The 19,181-nt window shown below is 43.1% G+C and overlaps 1 protein-coding gene across 2 annotated transcripts; it reads right to left on the minus strand.

Moving 5' to 3' along the window:
• Positions 1–373: 373 nt before the first annotated feature.
• Positions 374–12,872, minus strand: LOC114686969 (interleukin-22 receptor subunit alpha-2). Of its 2 annotated transcripts, none has more exons than XM_037200342.1 (6): positions 12,729–12,872; positions 12,103–12,287; positions 9,682–9,817; positions 7,369–7,547; positions 2,033–2,202; positions 374–790 (listed from the first exon to the last, which is right to left on the minus strand). In XM_037200342.1, exons 1-6 carry the CDS (start codon positions 12,743–12,745, stop codon positions 641–643), a joined length of 837 nt encoding a protein of 278 aa, XP_037056237.1. In that variant the 5' UTR covers positions 12,746–12,872; the 3' UTR covers positions 374–640. The 2 variants fall into 2 exon arrangements, with proteins under 2 accessions (XP_037056237.1, XP_028717515.2); XM_028861682.2 differs by lacking the exon at positions 12,729–12,872 and adding an exon at positions 12,381–12,485.
• Positions 12,873–19,181: the final 6,309 nt, after the last annotated feature.

Genomic DNA, 19,181 nt, shown 5'->3' on the forward strand with positions numbered 1-19,181 from the left:
AATAAAATTATGAAAATATATTCATGTAAAATAGAGATGTACAGAAACATATTCATTCATATGAAATATTAAATCAATGTATCTATGGCAAAGCAGAAAAATATTGATGCAAGATTGCCTGTTTATAATGCTTTAAAAATTATTGCAACATTTTATTAAATGCCTCTTATTCCTTTATTCTTATTTTGCAATTTTAACAGAAAAAAAGATTATTGTTAGGGTTGCTATATTGAGAAATAAACTTCTGTGTTTTATAGAAGATCTTTATCTTACTATCTTATCTTATTTTATTGAGGTCAGGTCTCACTGTGTAGCCTTGGCTAGCCTGGAACTCTCTATGTAGACCAGGCTGGTTCCAAAGTCAGAGATCTGCTTGCCTCTGCCTCTCCAATGCTGGGATTAAAGACATACCCCATCACAAGCTCTTCATTCTTTATCTCTTCTTTAAACTCTAATTTTTGAATCTGTTCAAATTTACTTTATAACTGAAACAGAAAAGGAAGTGTTGACAGAGAAACCCTTGAAAGGTGTTGGTAGACATTGCTCTAAGAAAATAGAAAAAGACGTTCAGCAAGCTATTGCAGGCAGGAGCCATCCCATCCTCAGATGGATTCTGCCCTGCAGAGCGCCTCAGACCGGCTCATGGAATCTTCACACATCTCCGCTCACTTCTTGGGCTTTTTCTGTCTAACATGGGCTGATATATTTCAGCTGCTATGCAGTAACTGGAATGGGGTATCAGACCTTCAATTCGAACCGTTCTCTGAGTTCCTTCATAGGCCTTTTGCTCCTACACGAGGGGAGAAATCAGATGATAAACGGTCTCCCGTGAGCCACTGAAACGCTTTTCCTTTGTTGAAATCAGTGAGTTGTAGGTGATCACTGTCAACCTTCAGGTAAAGCCCTCCTTCCCCAAAGCCCTGGGCCGTAACTGGGTGAAACCACTTGTGAAGTGGTCAAGCTACATGACTTCACCTTGTAGGCTAAGGATGGAGGGAACCATGGCCAGAGTCTCATCTTCAAGTACGTCAGGAAATGGCATGGACTTGCAAGGGTTACCATGGTGGCAAATGTGACCCAAGGTGGGGGAGGGGGAGAGTGAGAGTCAAGACAGAGAGCAAGTCTGCAGACCTGGCCTCCCGTTTCATTTTTCTGAGTTTTAGAAAATCTGGCAGCACCTGTTTCCTGTTTCTGGCTGTAATGGATGGCTTCTTGTCTCTTGCTGAACTAGCCCTCTTCGTTTGTATTTGAACCAGTTTGAATGTTTGTTTGCTTGGTTTTTTTTTTCTCCCTTCCAACTAAACACGCCCTGACTTAGATGGATACAGAAAAGGGACATTTCGTTCACCATAGAACCTAGGTAAAGGTGCTGGCAGTGGACTTTTTTTTTTCTCTTTATTTTATTTTATTTTTTTTCTAGACAGGGTTTCTCTGTGTAGCTTTATGCCTTTCCTGGAACTCACTCTGTAGCCCAGGCTGGCCTCGAACTCACAGAGATCCGCCTGCCTCTGCCTCCCAAGCGCTGGGATTAAAGGCGTGCACCACCACTGCCCAGCACTGGACTTTCTAATATAAACTGCCACAGAAAGACTGCTAAACAAGGGTGGGAGTGGGGAGAAGGGAGGGGAAACTGCTACCTGGAATATAAAATAAATAAATAAATCCCTCCCCTCCCCCAAGACTGCCAAATAATACTGTGATTCAAAAGCTACTGAAATAAATAAGGAGTATAAAGCTAATAGAAATAAACACTAACATCAGACAAATGGAATGAAACATTAATATTAACTTTTCAATATGCAGGAAAGTCTAAAGAAGCGAGCTGACTATCTGAAAGGCTACGTGTCTGCTATACACACACACCCCACACCCAGGAATGCACGCACACATCAATCCTGACTGCTGTGATGATGAAAGAATAAGAAGGCAGGGAATGATCTGGAGACATATCATCAAAGAGACAGGTTGTGGGCTAGGAGCAAAATGTTAGTTAAGCAAACAGAAGACCCGACATTCATTCCGCTGAACTCACCTTTACCAGTGAATTGTTAGTTATGAAAACTCGGTATGCTAAGTCATAGTAACTTTCCATAGATGTATTTTTTCCATGTTGGTTTCTGTATGGCAGCTCTGGGGTACGGAGAAGGACCAGCAAAGATGCATTCCTTTGGACTGCAGTCACGACTGGAGGGTCTAGCTTTGCTGGAGAAAGAATAAGCAAATTTGATAAAGCACGCAAAATAGTTAAATGTTATAAATTGACACTATGCATCATGGTAAGTCACTGCTGTGTTCAGAAACGTGTCAAAAAAATCGTTATGAAGATAGCTTTCCTTCCATTTGCAAAAGACTGATAAGATTCTGTCTAGATCAATATTGAGAGAATGTCTGCCAATCATTTTGTCAACACTATGATTTTGTTAGAAAATTCAGTATAAAAGTTACGTAGAGGGAGGTCTTAGGACAAGAAAGATATTATTAAGTTCCTTAAAGAGGTAAAATTTCAGAGCAGCTTTAAAACCTTTCATACATAGACTTGTAGCTATTAAATTAATTCAACAGAATTTTGTTGTATCTTATGGAAATGGCTGGATAAAAAGAGAATTTTTGTTTTATGCATTTTGTTGCCAATAACCAGATTATTATTATTAATAATATTATTATTTTAATTGGTTTCAGATTCACTAAAATTTTGCAGTGAGGATTTTCTTACTTGGAATTCTTTGTAATTTTCACTATATAGATACACATCTTTTATAATTCTTGAAAGTTATCATAGATAGACACATATCTTACCCATATAGATACAGGGCTCTGTATGTACTTTTTCTCCTGGAATTTTGATTCAGTATCTGCTGAATTTTCTTATTCTGTTTGCCATGTATCTTAGCTTCTCTTATTTTTAATTTTTTTTTCTTCAGGATAACATATTGAATGTTTGTTTTTTTTTTTTCTTCTCCAGACCTGTTTTCCTGTCTGTGAGTTTATTCTTCAGTTTTATCTGACCTGAGCTTGAATCCACAATATTTATTTCAGAGATTTTTTTTTTTTGTGTATTTTGTAAGTTCATTGTGTTTTCATCTTTCTCTTCTATGTGTTTGGAAGAGCTACATTTTTAATACACACTTCCCACCCTGGCTACTTAATCTGGGACAAAAGGAAACTGAGTTTTTAGCTATCTTGAATTGTTGTTTGATTTCTTGCAGAAGAAGGAATTTCCCTGGATTTACACTTCACCCCTCCAAGAGCTTCGAGATTTAATCTTGCTTGCACATTTCAAGCTCCAAATTCTCTGGCCATCACATGCAGATGTGAAGAACAGTCCTGTTTAGTTTTGTGGGACATTATGATATGTGTTTAATTGTTGCTAGACAAAAATTTAAGATTATTATCACATTTGGCATCTCCAAACACCCTTTCTTTAGTGTGATTCTGTGTTTACAAAATACAATTGTGCATTTTTTTTCATCACTAGAATATTTATATAGTGTTTGTCCCTTGTGAACCAAGCAATGATTACAGAAGTAGCCTCGTGATCTCGAGCATCCAGGGCCTGTGTTTTGAATGTCTCAATTCATCATCTTGGATTCTTATTGTTTAACGCTATTGTTAATTTTAAACACCAGTATTCTTAACCTTTTGTGGGACTGTGTACAGACTTAGAAATACCTGTTAACCTAATCAAAACTCTCTGGCAACTCTCCTCTTGCTTTTTGTTTTGTTTTTTCTTTTTCTTTCTGTGCAGGGATTGAAAACAGGACCATACATGTTCTACATGAGCTAGACCCCCAGCCCTGACACTCCTGTCCTAGAAATACCATCTCCCTCTGGTGGTTGTGAACATACCAGATTGTCAATCTCTTCCTATTGTTTTGGCTATTTGTTATAAATCTTCTAAAATTTTTCCTGCTGGGGCATCTTTTGGTGAAATATCCTTAATGTCTAGACTCACAAAACAGTACCTGTCACTCAATACATTTTTTCCTATCCAAATTTATCAGTGTCCATTGCAGTATATGCAAGTGACTCACAGACTGGTGTCTTTTTTGTTTTGTTTTGTTTTTTGTTTTTGTTTTTCGAGACAGGGTTTCCCTGTGTAGTTTTGGCGCCTGTCCTGGATCTGGATGTGTAGCCCAGGCTGGCCTTGAACTCACAGAGATCCTCCTGGCTCTGCCTCCTGAGTGCTGGGATTAAAGGCGTATGCCACCACCGCCCGGCCAGATTTGTATCTTTAACAGGAGGTGTCCTTAGCTTTGAGAACTGGATCTGTACAGCCATTTCATGTGGGTGGCTCCAAGCATCTTAAATTCAACATAGTAAAAATTGAACTCATATTCTTGATTACCCAACATGCCACAAAACTGCTCTTTTCCCGTGAAATCGCACCAAACAAGAATCTCTGTCCGATGTAGCTGTACCAGAGAGATATAGAGGCCATCTTTGACACATTCCTCTCCCTCTCCAGTGTGTATCCAACCTCTCACCCTGTCCATCCAGGGTTACATTTTCTACAGTCCTTCTCGTGATCCTAATTCAAGCCACAGCCTGTTTCCTGTAGCCTGGTATAGTAGCCTACCACTTCCCCTTCCTGCATCCTGTGTGTGCTCTTGTGTGTTCTTTATAACCTATTTCCACCGATATAGCCACACTGATCTCCACAAAACCCAAGGCTGATAATGCCGACTCCTGGAAGTCGGACGATGCAATCAAAATGACCTCTCGTGAGGCTTGGGACACTGCTTGGCGCTACAGGGCTTATTGTGCTACACATTGTATTGGGTTTAATTCCCAGAGTCACAAAAACACGAGTTTTAAAATACATTTCCTTTTCTGGAGGAAGTCATAACTCATTAAGAGAAAATTCTCACAACTGCTACATTTCCAGGCTGCCCGCACTGCGTGTCTGGCTTCCCTCTACCAGCTGCTTTTCAGTCCCTGACACATGTTCCGCTTCCTCTTATAAGAGGACCTTTGCAAATGCCTTTCCCTGTGTCTGGGATGTCTGCCCTTCCTTCTGTCTGTTGAAGACCTATTCATCTTGAGATCAGCTCAAGTGTCTTTTTCCCAGTGTCGCTTTTCCTGACACCCCTTAGCTATGATCTCATAGAGCTCATTTTGTTTCTGCAGCATCCATCACAGGTACCATTTTGGGGGCATGTGTGGTTAATGTATTGATATGTGTCTTCCCTACTAAGCAGAAAACTCTGGGAAGAAACTTGTCTGCTAGCTCTGCTTGCCATATTCCCTCTGGACCAGACAAAAGCGCAGTAAGCACCTTGTAAATAGTTGCTGTGTGAACATAGGAGATGTCGGGTCCAAAGGAAACTCCATTTCTTGCAAAGGGACAAATGGTTCTCTGTGTTGCCTCTTAGCACGCCAAAGCTCATGCCGGCCTCAGGCTCCCTCAGTATCACAAGTACCTGTTCCACACTTTCTCATGTATAACTTTTGGTTTTGCTCTCCTGTCTTCCTCCTTCCTCTCTCCATGCTCTCCTCCTCTCTCTGCTCTCTATGCACCCCTCTCTCTCCCTCTCTTCTCCCCTCCCTCCTTCCTCCCTCCCCCTCTTCCCGCCCCCCTCTGATCCTGCTTCTCCCCAGGCCTTGTTTGCTGGCCATGTTCAGTCTACTGCTCTCTCCCCAACTGCTCTGGACTCCTCCAGAGGCCTCTGGCTGTTCTCTGTCTCATATCTACAATAAAAGCCTTCCCCTTAACCACATCATGGAGTAGTCATGTTGCCAGTTTACCTAGGAGGCAAGATGATTTTTTTCATATGGCTGTAGCCATAAATTTTTAATCAAAAAAAAAAAAAAATCCTGGTATCATATAATTGAAGTCTCACCAAGCACCGGATGACACTGTTAACATAACGATTTTCCTTATTAGCGGCTTTGTTTCTAGATAGACATCAGGAGTCAGAGCTCAGTGAACTGTGACATGATGCTTCTCAGAGTTGGTCTTGGGAACGCCCATGCATACAGGTGGCTCATTAGCCAGCCCAGTAGGCTCTGGGAACATACTGTCCTCCGAGCTTAAAAACCTGTTTTTCAAAACAGGATCTTTGCATACCCTCGGGAGAAGAGGGCCAAGATGAAAGTGAGCGGTCAGGTGGGACTCTTCTCAAAGGCTCCCGAGGAGGAGCGCAACTTCACTGTTTTAGACACTGGGTTTCTCTTCTCCGTGTGAAGCTTTGAAAAAAAAACACCCGCCAAGGTCTTTTCTTTTGTGAGAAGGGGTCATATAGAAATAACCTAAACTCTTGTTAACTGATACAGTCCTTATTTAAGTAAGACAGCCAGAGTCTCCCCTTGCCTGTTCTTATCTGGTGGGTCAGACTTCGAGAAACATTTGAACTTGACCCCATTTCTCGGCTTAAATATAACAGATGGGCCAAAAGTCCGTGGAATGGGACAAAGCAGCTCAGTCATGCAGCCTCCTCCTTTACCTTGGTTAGAGAATTGTCTATGGAGGGTGTCTGGGGCTTGAGTTTCAAGCTGTAGCCAGACAAGATGCTAGAGAACATAGACAAGTTTGTTACATTCTTCTGCTCATGTGCTAAGTAAAAAGCTCAAGATAATAAATAATAAATAAATAAATAACCTTTCTTCTAAGTTCCATTGCATCTAGCACTTTGAACCTAAGTCACTAAGTTTAAATCTAACTGGACATTGCATCACTTAGCAGATGAACCTCCAGACTCTTCAGACTAGGGGAACCAAACTGTTACAGATGTTAACCAGAAGCAAGTTCAGGTCTTGGGACATGTTTTCACAAATACTGGTAGCAAGGTTGGTAAACATCTGTTGGACTTAGCATATTAGCACTTAAGACTATTTTTTACGGGGCTGGAGAGATGCCTCAGCATCTGGCTGCTGTTCTAGAGATCCTGAGTTCTATTCCCAGCACCCTCATGGTGGCTCACAACCATCTATAGTGGAATCTAATGCCTTCTTCTGGCATAAAGTTGTACATGCAGACAGAGCACACATTCATAAAATAAATAAATCTTTTTTAAAAATCACAAATGTTGGGGAAGGAAAGTACTATTTACATGGACGGTAAATAAGAGGGACAAGGTATGGGAAGTGAGAAAGCTTTGGGATAAAGAGAGAGAGTTGTTGCTTCTGAGTGTATTGGAGTTGATAGATTGAAAAGTTTACATGTAAGCAGGGTAACTGGATCTTTGGCTGAACCTCTGCCCCAGATTTCCAGGGTTGTCAAATAAGCATGATAAAAGTGAGTGCCTAGTGTAGTTCTGAGGATTCCATCAATACGACAGCATGGGTCTCAGCACAGCACAGGACCAGGCCAACCACCCAGAGGTTGTTCAAAGGCAGAAAAGAAAAGGCAAGCGACTGGCTGAAACTCACTTTCCCACCACGGGGTGAAGCGGGGTGTCCTGCTCCAGGCAGAGTACCTCCCAGCCCAGGCTGTCTTCACCCTCCCGTAGTATGGCTCATACAGGTCTAAGGTTTCATTGGTCAGGTCACAGGAGAGTGCTGTGGTGCCCCAGCAGTCCGTTTTATTTTTCCATTGTCTCTCTCCATACCTGAAGAAGGAAAGACACAAGGATGTGAGTTTCTTCTCTCCCATCTGAGGACTCCCGTTTTTTTCCAGTGCGTTAATCTTTCTACAGATCGAAACCTTATGCCATCTTCAAGAATGCACAAAAGTTCTTTCACATTAACCAAGGCAACAGCCTGCTGAAAGATAAATTGAACTTTGAAGCCTTCTGTCTCGCTAACAGCAGGGTTCCTTTCATATGTAACAGTGTGTTTCTTCTGGTGTGTGGACAGGCTTCCATTTTAACTGTTCTCTCCACATCCTTACCACTTCTGAAGCCTCAACTCTACAATTCTTCCCCCTTCCACTTCTCATCAGCTTGCTGGTGAGTTATAAGGCCGGTTCTGAGAAGTTGCTACTCCACGCCGTCTCAGGCGATGCTTACTGAATGAACACGTGTGGCTCAGGTCTTTATTAACAACTGAGTGGACATTGCACTGGGTGCTCCTTAGGGACCTCTGGTGCTAAGGACTGGGGAGAAAGACACTGAAAAGATGGGGTGAAGCAAAAGGCCAGCCTGAGCCCATGGGTGGTGTGACAACCCAAGGGAAGACTAATGCCTTCCTTTCCTAAGACCATGGAGTGTGGCAAGCGGGAAGCTGGAGAGGAAGATCCCTAGTTGAAGGACTTACTTTGTATCCATATAATGAGTAATATTGCTGGTCCCTATACTCTATAGTCTACGTAATGACAGCAGCTTCACGGTGTCAGGACTGAAACAGAAGCCGCAACACAAATGCAGCACATTTTGATGAGCTTGGACTATCTTTTATGGAGGACACGTTGTCTTTGTGAGGGGAACACATCTGTTGTGATTGACTGTTCCTGTTTCCTTTACTATAAGATCGTGTGTTTGTTCTATTCAAAATAGCGCAGATGTTAATGAACTATGAGCCACACAAACAAATGAAAGTTCTCAAAATTATGCGCATGTCATGTGCTGTTGAAAATATTACAGGGAGAGGAATCATCCCAGACACGCTGAATTTTATGTAAACGTAAAGAATTACAGATTAAAGATCAGTGGGGCCTCAAGTTGAATCTTCGCTTCATGGTAGAACAGTTTCAAATCCTCTTATTACTTTGGCCACAGACAGGCTCATTTTGGACCATTTGTACTGCCTGCAGGGGCCACAGGAACAGAGTATCAGTCCCTGTTTGCTATATACCACAAGCTTCTCCAGCTGGGTCCAAACCTAGTTTGGAAACAGAGAAACTTTTACTGAAAAGATTACCACATTTTACAGAGGGAAATTGTTTTTTGAAATTAATTGATAGGAAAACCTGAGCAAGGATGCCCCCGCAGCCCACCCCAACTGAAGGGACATGGATGGATTTATGGATTAAGAGGTGGTATTCTGGCTCATATCTACCCTTGATTCCCTGAATTTCTACTATAGACCATGAAAGCTAAGCTGTAATTGCTTCTGCCTTTTGCTTAGCCAAGTTCCCAAACTATTTAAGAAAAGGAAAACCTCAAAAAAACCCTATGGAATGTATAAGTTGAATACCAGCCTCTCTCCAATCAGGACTGACTATTTCTCAGCCTTGACAAAGGAACGGAGTTGATTACACCTGAGTTTGGGCATTGACCTAGCAAAACAAGTATGAAGATCCCATGACAGGAGCATGTTGCTGCGTGTCCTAGTGTGTGGACATGCTCACGGAAGTCATTAATACTTACAAAGAATTTTCTAGATAGTAAACCTACCCAAACACAAACTCACCAACTAAACACATATTTTGCATACTTCCATGTTTGCCTCACATTCAACCACCAGTAGTTTTGCCTTAATGAGTGCTTGCTCTGGGCTGAGCAAGTGGCTGCTGACCTGCATTGGACAAACTGAAAAGCCATCATGTGCTGGAAATGCATGAAGCTGAAGGACTCCTTTCCTGAGCTCCCTAGAGCCGACACATCGGTCTTAAAGACAGCACACATCATCACACCTTTGTGTCACAGGACAGCCTTCTGTCCCCACCTCTGCTTCTTCTCAACCCTCCCAGAACTCCTCACAAAGCCAAATAAAGCAAAATCCAGAGGTCTTCCGCTCCTCACACTCCGTTGCGTTCCAGAACATCTGACCCCATGGTCTTCTCTGCCGACTGAATCTACTTACATTTTGTACTGCACAAAGTAGACACTGCCATTGCCGGTGAGGGAGCTCCCTGGCTGCCAGCACAAAACGTTGTGGAAATTTCTGGACTGAAATTGGACCTTCTGAGGCTTCAGAGACCCATGGACTGCCTGAGTTTCTAAAGTGGCAAGAAGGACAGCGTTGGACATTACTGTGATCACCATTGCTGTGAGAGGCAGAAGGTTTTCATGTCATCTCTGCATCAGGAGCCCCTGGGGAGTCGCCCTAAGTGAAGACACTAGTGGCTGTGAGTTAGACATGAACATTGATGACTCTTCAGTATGATGATTTTGATTCCTGGTCAAAGTCCCCTCCCTTCTCCAGTTCTAGTGAGTGAACTCAGGGCAAGTTCTCTGCCACTGAGCTGCATACACCCTTAATCTAAGGTAAAGTTGTAGAATGATGTGTTTCATACTAGGGAAAAAAAAGGACATGATACCACCAACCCCCAGGACTTCCTCATGGGTAAAGGAACCAAAACTCATGGAAAGAATATAGTTTATTCCCAAAAAGCGATGGGATGTAACAACTGTGATGAAAGACCCATGACCTGTCTACTTGCTACAAGTACCTAAGTAGAGCTGTTCAGATTCACTGACCTACAGTAGCAGGAATTAGCCAAGACCTGCTGTGGGCTCTGGTGAGAGTGTGAAGTCATAGGCAGGAAAGGGCAACATTTTGCATGGCAGGACTATTTGTGTTTTCTTTTTCAAGCCATATGACATGGGTGACCTAACTATACCTGCATTTAATCTTACAGAGGTCAGAGATCTACAACAAGATTTATTTCAGCGTCTAAAGTTTCTGACAAGGGAGAAAAGAATGGTTTCCTTGGGAAATTTTTCTTACCCGCTGGATCATGCTGACATTGTTATATTGTGTGTGTGTGTGTGTGTGTGTGTATGTATGTTTTGAAGGCTTCCTGCCATGCATGAATGTTGGTATGGACTTGGAAAATCCCATGCCCATGGCTTATTTTGTGAACCCAGATCACTATCTGATTAATCCTATTAAATATATAAAAATGATCAGGAGATGACAGGCGCCATCTCTTGAAAGGCCCACGCAGAGTTGACTTGCTAATGATGGTTGGCTCCTTGCCCCCTGTCTCTTATATCTTTGATTTTTCTAACAGCTTCACTTCACCACTGTCCTCAGTAACAACTCACAGTACACAAAGCACCAGAGGCTTTTCCCATCATCTGCTTGTTGATAAAGACACTGCTGAAGTCTTCCTCTCATGGTCTAGAGACCGAGCCTTGGAGAAGTGACAAATCTGCCCAGGAGCAAGTGTTAAAGCTGGTTTTGTGCCCAGGTTGACTCAACAGGCTGCTCCTTACTACTGAAAACTAAAAGTAAAGTCCTGGGTGAGAAGAGTTGATGGTGGAGGCAGACTAATACAGTAATAATAAGCCTTTAGAATAATAAGCCTCCTCCAACTTCTTCCTTCTTGACACTTAATAGTGAATGGATAGAAATATTCATCAGAAGCTGCGCTCATTCTTTTCAAGGTATCCCCAGACAACTAGGTTAGAGAGATATTATTACTACTGTGTTTCCTGGTGTGGAAACAGGCTCAACAAAGTGACGCGTCATGCCCAAGGTTACAGATGCGGTATGGTAGGGAAGCAGGGTCATTTTGCTAGCCCTTGAATTCCTGCTAAGTAAGTCCTTGCTACCAAAGACAAGAGGAATAGCCCTACTGTAGTTCCCATATTTCTGTTAGGTAGAGGCTGGGGTTGCTTTAATGTAGGGTCATAGAAGAGCTCCCTAGTTGTGGGCACTTACTTAAGCCACTTAAGTGACAGTCCCCATCTATTGACTTGGGACACCAGGGCCCTTTCTGAGAGCTTTGTCTTGATAAATGTTCTTGAAGAATTCTCCGTAAACCCCATTTGTTTGTGGTCTCTGTTCTGTGGGGGAGGCTGCTTTAAGTGCTCACCATACACACTGACTCTAAGTCTACGCAGTGACCTACAGTCTTCACCGACAGTCTTCACTCCAGGTGAGAAAAGTCGTGTACAGGGTGTTAAGAAAGATGCCTATTTTTCTAGGTAACAAATGGCAGGTGAAACCTAGGCCCTGACTATGTGGCTTAGGGTCTTGTGTCTTGTGCTCATAATCACTTAATGAGAGAGAGAGAGAGAGAGAGAGAGAGAGAGAGAGAGAGAGAGAGAGAGAGAGATTGAGACTATGAATTGTTTTCTACTGTGAAAGTGGCCCCTCTGTCCTAAACCCAATCCCTATGGAGCTATTATTCATTCAGGATACAGAAAGCAACTTACCCCCATGTCTACTGGGACCATTTGGTGACCTTACAGAGCCCAGAAAATCATCCAAGCCATTCCTTGTCTTGATCAGACTCAAAAGTGGCCAATTAAAAGGGAGTAATCAAGTACTTACCTGTTCCACTGGCCAGGAGGGACCTGATGAGGAAGCCTAGAAAGTAATGCTTCGGCATCATGGTTACAAGTGTGCCTGTCTGGCGACCAATGTTCCTGTCAGTAAGGAGACCACTGAGAAGAGGAAACTGTAAAAATTCACACATGGACCTCACTTCCGTGGGCTCAACCAATGGTAAATGTTTCCTTAAAAAGAAAAAAAAGTATTTTGTTACATTATTTTACCACTGAAGACACACACACACACACACACACACACACACACACACACACACACACCCCTGAATATTTATCTGGTGGTTTGATAGCAAATCCTTAGGGTAGGGTCGGACAGGAGTTGTGAGTTGAACCAATCTTGAAGGAATTTGGCTTTAAGAGGCAGGGTGGCTTATGGGGACCAGAGTAATATGATTGGCAGGTGGAGCCGCCCCAGCCCCTGGCAGCTGTTCAAAGAGTTGTAGGCAACTCTTTTTGGATAGTTTCTCAGTCTCCCTGGTATGTATGCCTCAGGCTCCTTGACACTCCTGACTTCCCACAGTGCTCCATGCTACACTGTTAGCTTTTTCTTCTCCAAGGAGGCCTTGAGCCCCTTCCAATAAATGTCTCCCTTTCCCATTTCCAGCTCACAGTTTCCAGCCATTCATCTCACGGAAGATCTTCAAAGTTGCCAAACCAAAGGACGCCTGAAGAAGGTGACCGTGGAAGACTATGGGTTTGAGCGGTATCAAGTCTGTGTTATCACTCACGTGAAATCAGATTGAACCAGCCCATCCGCTCTGTCAAAGCTTCATGATGTTGCATCACCCAAAAATTCCCCTTGTGTTTTTAGAGGCATTGAAAAGTTTGGCATATAAGCACAACGAAGTCATAGGTTTTTTGTTTGTTTGTTTGTTCTGCTTTTTTCCCCTCCCTTGAAGAGGCTCTTTAGGTTAAAAGAGGAAATGCGCTCTGGCTTCCTTTTCATTGTATATGAATGGAAAAAAGAAAGAAAGAAAAAAGAAGGGTACGAATGCTCCTAGGTATGGTGGAGGAGAAAGTTTATTGTAGACATGTGTGAGCGCATAGTCAGATGCAGGGAGTCTGAGAGTCTGAGCCCTGTGAGGAGAGGGGGAGGAGAGGGGGAGGGAAAGGAGAAGGGAGGGAAGGGGCCAGGTGCAGCAGCCTCCAGGAGACCCAAAGTTACAAAGAGAGTGGGTAACCAAGATGGTCGGATTATATAGGGAGGGGCAGCCAGCCCTCTGGGATGGAGAGTTCAGGCTGGGGGTTGGGGGGGGGCAGGGTATGCCAGCCAGGAGGGCCCTATAACTGGAGGGATGGCAGGGAGAACCTAGCAGCCAGGTTGGCTTTGATATGATAAATAGGCACGTCAGCCATTTGCCCCAGGTTTGAAACCTAATAGTCTGCAGGCAGATTCATTCAAATTCTTTGAAGAGCTCCTTTGGTGATGGCTGCTGAGTAGTATTCATTCATTCATTCATTCATTCATTCACTCATCCCCTTGTTCATTCATATTTGGCAAATATGTGCTTCTCCACCACAGAGCAGGCATAGTTCTGGGTAGTAAATAAGACAGAGACTGCCCTTGAGTTTCTAGAACCCAGATGCTGAGTTCTGGAGGGGTCAGGGATGCAAAGAATACTGAACTAAGGTTGGGATGTGACTTTCTATGCATGTCTCCCCTGTCTGTCTCTATCTTCAATGAGAAACAAAAGGTTTGAGCAGGCAGCTGGCAAGTGCCTTCTCCTGTTCTTCACCACAGGGATTATTCAGGACTGGAGCTGTAGGAAGCTGGGGGAGAACACAGTAGAACCACAGGATAGAACGTGCGGCTGAAACCCAGCAGGGTTATTTGAGGACATGTAACGCATGCAGATGGAGTGGAGATGTGTGATGATAAGTCTGTCAGCTCCCAGTGCTTGTCAGACTTCTGAATCCACGCCCTCCACGTCTCTGAGGGAAGCTGCTGTTGTATAGAAGGTTACCTCTTTGAAGAATCATGCATCATATGCTGTGTTCCCCTTCCATGATTCTGGTGTACCTTGTCTCCCAATTCCCCCAGTATCATCCTTCAGTTATTTGCTGATGTTGCCCACTGGATTTTAAACTCAGGACCAGCCCTGATATTTTAAATGGTAGGTGATCATCTGGATTTGAACATAGATGATAGTCAATATCTTCACCATCAATGAATCTTATTTTGAAGCAATTAAGTCGCTCCAAGTTCCAGTTTAAGGGGAAAGAGAAAATACTTGAGTTCAGAGTGTTATGTTGAGCAGTGAGTAAGGTTAGGGTTTCTACGGAGCTGCTGACTTTGGAGAACAAATAAGAAGTTGGGAGGAAGGGGAGAGAGTTATGTAAGAATCCTTAAGAACTGAATTCTGGCTGGGACTGTAGATCAGTGGCAGAGTATTTGTCCAGCATGTTCTCGATCCTGGCTTCAATCCTTAGCATCCAAATCACAGGGAAAAAAACTGTATCTAAGCACTAAATTCTCTCCATACCCTGAGCTTTTGTCAGGTCACATTTCAGACACCAAATCAGTCTTGTCACCATTCAGCGAGCTCTCTCGGTGAGTAATATGACAACCCGTGGAAAGCCGACATCGCTAACGATTCACTGGGTAGACAAAATGACAAATTATATTTTCTCCGTTAACTTGGCAGCCAAGGAATACATACAGGATTGCTGCAAATGAAATCCGAAGTCGTCTTGTGTCAAAAGAACATTCATCAGTTAATGGGGGCCCCCTGCTCTCCTTGCTTCAGTCATGAAATGCTAGCTTTAGACACATTTTCTGTCCTCTCCTTCCTGCCCTCTACTGCTCAGGAGGCAGAGTCTACTTGACTATGACAACAGGTGTCTCCATTGTGCTGGGTCTGGAGATGACCCAAGACCCTGACTTGGACAGATTTGAGTCTCTTCCTTCCTCCTGTGATGGCTTCTAGAAGGCCAACAATTCTTCTGAGGAAAAACCTTATTTTTAAATGTGGCATTGAGGGGTCTTATTATTATTTTTGTTGTTCTTTTTTAGAGGTACACATTGACGTATTACAGATTAAAATGGCATGATATCTGAAATTTGTTTCAAAATAGCAAAGGTCATGGAAAGGCAATAATAACATGTAATAATCATGGGACACCATGTTAAGTGTTTTATATGCATTAATTTATTTAAAACTCTCTCTTAGCCTAGGAGGTTGGTATCATTCTCTTGATATTTCAGATGAAGAAATTGAGGCATGGAGAGGCTGAGAGTACTTGGTCAAAGTTCTGTAGTAGACAGCCCCAGAATGAGGAGTAAATTCACAGTGTGGGGATTATAAAATTGCTATTGTCAATCTTCATTTGGTATATTCATCCCATAAAGGGATAGAAATATGTCAAAGAAGAATAAAATACTCAAACAAACAAAATAAAAAAATTTTTTTTAGCCTGTTAGATGCAGGTACTGTTCGAGGCATGAATAGGCAAAAATGAACTAGACAGCAGATCCAGCAATGACAGAGCCAAGATCATTTTCTGTAGCCAGGTACTGGAAGCAGATGGTCATGTGCATGTCCCTCATTCTCCTTAGAGTGGTGTTTGAAAACTGATGCTCAGGTGACTTTGGTGGTGTCCATCTTTAGTGGGTCAGATGGAGTGTCTCTAGTCTCTGCTCCAGACTCTCCCTCAGTCTGTCATCACACCAGACCTGTGGATGTCTATAGTGGAAAGTGGGACACCTGTTACCCTTTCTTACTCACTGGACGACCCTCATAACTTCCCTAGGAAATGCCTATGACCTTCAACAGGTCTGAATTCTGGAATAATTGGTTTGTAATCCAAACTGCTTTCAGAGTAGAATTCAGAAAAGAAGGACCCTTGTTATTCAAATACCAAGCAATCAGCACGATGTCCAACCTAAGTTTAATTTTGGTCATTTGGGCCTTAAACAAAAATATATTACAGGTTGGATATCCCTGCTCTGAATATAGGAAAGAAATCTAAACGGGTCCAAAATCTTAAACTTTTGGAGTGCTGAGATGATACCACAAGTGGATCCCATGTGATGGAAAACAGCCAAAGGCAGCTGTACTAAGAACACCATAGTCAGAACCCTTCAGGCTGTGTGTGCAAACTGAGATATTAACAAAACATAAATGAAGTATGTATTGAGACTCTGACTCTATTCCTAACATATTAATATATATATTAAAACATTCTAAAATCGGGCTGGAGAGATGGCTCAGAGGTTAAGAGCACTGACTGCTCTTCCAGAGGTCCTGAGTTCAATTCCCAGCAACTACATGGTGGCTCACAACCATCTGTAATGAGATCTGGTGCCCTCTTCTGGCCTGCAGTCATACATGCTGTATACATAATAAATAAATAAATCTTAAAAAAAAAAAATTCTAAAATCTAGAGAATTTCCAAAAGCTGAAAGAATTCCAGCCCTAAGCATTCTGATAAAGGCCACTCAATTTATAGACATTTGAAAACCTCCATTCACATAACTTAGTAAAACTTCATGAAATTAACATTTTCTATTCTTTCTCTCTCTCTTTTTTTTTTCTGGACAAGAGAGGTTATTGGTTTTGTTTTGACTGCTTTTGTTTTTTCAAAGAATGGCTTGTCAGTGTGGTCTGCTCCATGTCTTCAGAATGGACCATTTGGTATTGAATAATCGATTGACCACTCTTCCCTGGGGAAGGCTATTTCTCCACATCTCAATATTCCTTAGTCTTTGTTTAGGGTTGAGGCCTTATGTGCACCCCACTATCCACATTAGCATAACTGTTGTTGTCATCCTTGTTCAGGTCATGATTAGGGGGCCTATTTTGATTGTTCTTCATCAAGGTCATTCACTGACCTTGGAAACCCTTTGTGGTATCATCAACCATTAGGTCCTTTCAAAAGTACCTTCAAGCACTTGGCGACCCTGGAAAGAGCTTTCACTGGAATCTGAATGGCTGGCATTCCTTCCTCCATCATAATCTTGGGTCCTTACTATCATGATGTTTTAGCAGACTTGTGGCCATGGCCTCCTGACTAGCCTTCCTGTTACTGCTACTGTCCTGTGCACCAAGTGGGAGTGTTCCTTTCAAACATGAGATTAGGACATTTCCCTCAAGAATGTGCCAACCTGCCCATCTCAGAATGAAAATGAAGAATTTTACAGTTCTTTATTGGATCCTCCATGAGTTGACTTTGCTACCTCTAAATTCATCCCCTGCACACTCTCCGTTTAATCTACAGTTCTCCAGACTTCAGGGCCTTTTTGACATTGCCTTAACATGCCAGGCACAGTCCCTCTCCTCTCACTCTCTTGAATGGTATTCCTGAGATGCACACGCTCATTGCCTCACCTCCTTTCTGCCTGTTTAAATATTGCCTTAACAGTGGCTTTTCATCGGCTCACCCCACATAGCAGGCCTACTCCCTCCCAGCTGGCTGACAGTTATCCTCTTCGCTTACCATCATTGATAATATTTTACGCTATTCCGACTATGTGAAATCTTCGTTGTCAGCTCATGAGCTTGAACCCTTAACTCTGTCAGGTCCAAAGGAAATTTCATCCCCAAATTCTGGTGGTTAGACAAAAGCAAGCTTTCCTCAGGAACCCGGGAAGCTGGTTCCCCTCCACCAAAGGAGCCCGTTCCCTTATCAGTGGCAGAAAGGACAAATGGCTATCTGTGGTCCCTATTAGCATACCAAGGCACACGATGGCCTCATGCTCCCTCAATGTCACAGTACTTAGAGTCCATGCTGTTCTCAGCGCTTCTGGCCCAGCCTACCTTAAACCTCCCCCAGCTACTCCTTTCTCCTTATAACCCTGCTATTTCGGCTAGGCTTTCCCTGATTTTCCTTGGTCTTTTCTTGGTCCTCTCTTTCCTCTGGACTTTCAGACGCCTCTGGCTGTTTTCTTCTTCATATCTACAATAAAATCTTCCCCTTAACTATACCTTGGAATGGTCATGTCTATGCAGTTCCCAGCGGGTGACACTTTTATTTTGGAAGGTTGTATGATCTTAGGAGGTGGAAGGTTATGGGAGGAAGTGGGTCACTGGAGGTGGGCCTTGAGGTTTTCAAATCGCCCCTTCCCCTTTCTATTAACGCTCAGCCTCTCTGCTTCCCAGAGGCTGTACAATGTGACTATTGGGTTCCCTGCTCTTCCTACTGAGTTTTCCATGCTGTGATGGGATGTAGCCCCTCCTCCACTCGTCAGCCAGAACAAACACTTTCTCCCCAGATCGCTTCTTGTTAGGTATTTGGTCCCATGAACACATAAAGTAATTAACACGGAAAGTTGGTACCGAGAGTGCTAAGAACATTGGTGGAATCCAGGGCTGGACTTCCAGTATCTTCCTCATTGTTCTCCAGCCCATCTTTTCAGATACAGCCTTCCCTGGACCTGATGCTTTCTGTTTTCAGCTAGACTGGCTGGTTGATCAGTGAGAGCTAGGAATCCTCACGCCTCCTGTTTGGGGGTTGCAAGAAGGGGAAGCCACACCTGGCTTTTTTTATGTGTTGAGGATCTGAACTCGGGGCCTCATGCACGTCTTGCACCACACCATGCAGCAATCTTTCCAGCCAGGGGTCATATTTCTACCGTCTTAGTGATTTCTATCGTTCCTGTAAAACAGAAACTGTTGGCACCCACTTGTCAACTATTCTCTTTCCGTTCAGCACTCAAGGTTTTTTCTCCTTCACTGCACAGGGAAAGCTTTCTTGATCCCCACTGTCCGGTGTGACCCGCTTTTCTTTCTGGACTACTCGGAACAGGCTTTTTCTCCTTGGCTACTTACTGTAGAAATGCCACATTCTATGAGGGTTTTTAGATTTTACATGGATGAATGTCTGGCCTGTATGGATGTCTGTAAGCCATGTGTGTGCCTGGTGCCAATGGGGGTCAGAAGCAGGTACTGGATCCCCTGGAACTGGAGTTATGGATGTTTGTGAGCCACCATATGGGTGCTGGGAATCGAACCCCAGTCCTCTGCAGCAAGTTCAGCTCCTACCCATTGAGAACCCCTCCACCCCTGACCCATTTTAAAAGAAGACATTATTTTTAGAATTACTTTAAAGGTTAGATACATATAA

This window comes from Peromyscus leucopus, chromosome 8a (assembly GCF_004664715.2).
Source record: "Peromyscus leucopus breed LL Stock chromosome 8a, UCI_PerLeu_2.1, whole genome shotgun sequence".
Classification (NCBI taxonomy): domain Eukaryota; kingdom Metazoa; phylum Chordata; class Mammalia; order Rodentia; family Cricetidae; genus Peromyscus; species Peromyscus leucopus.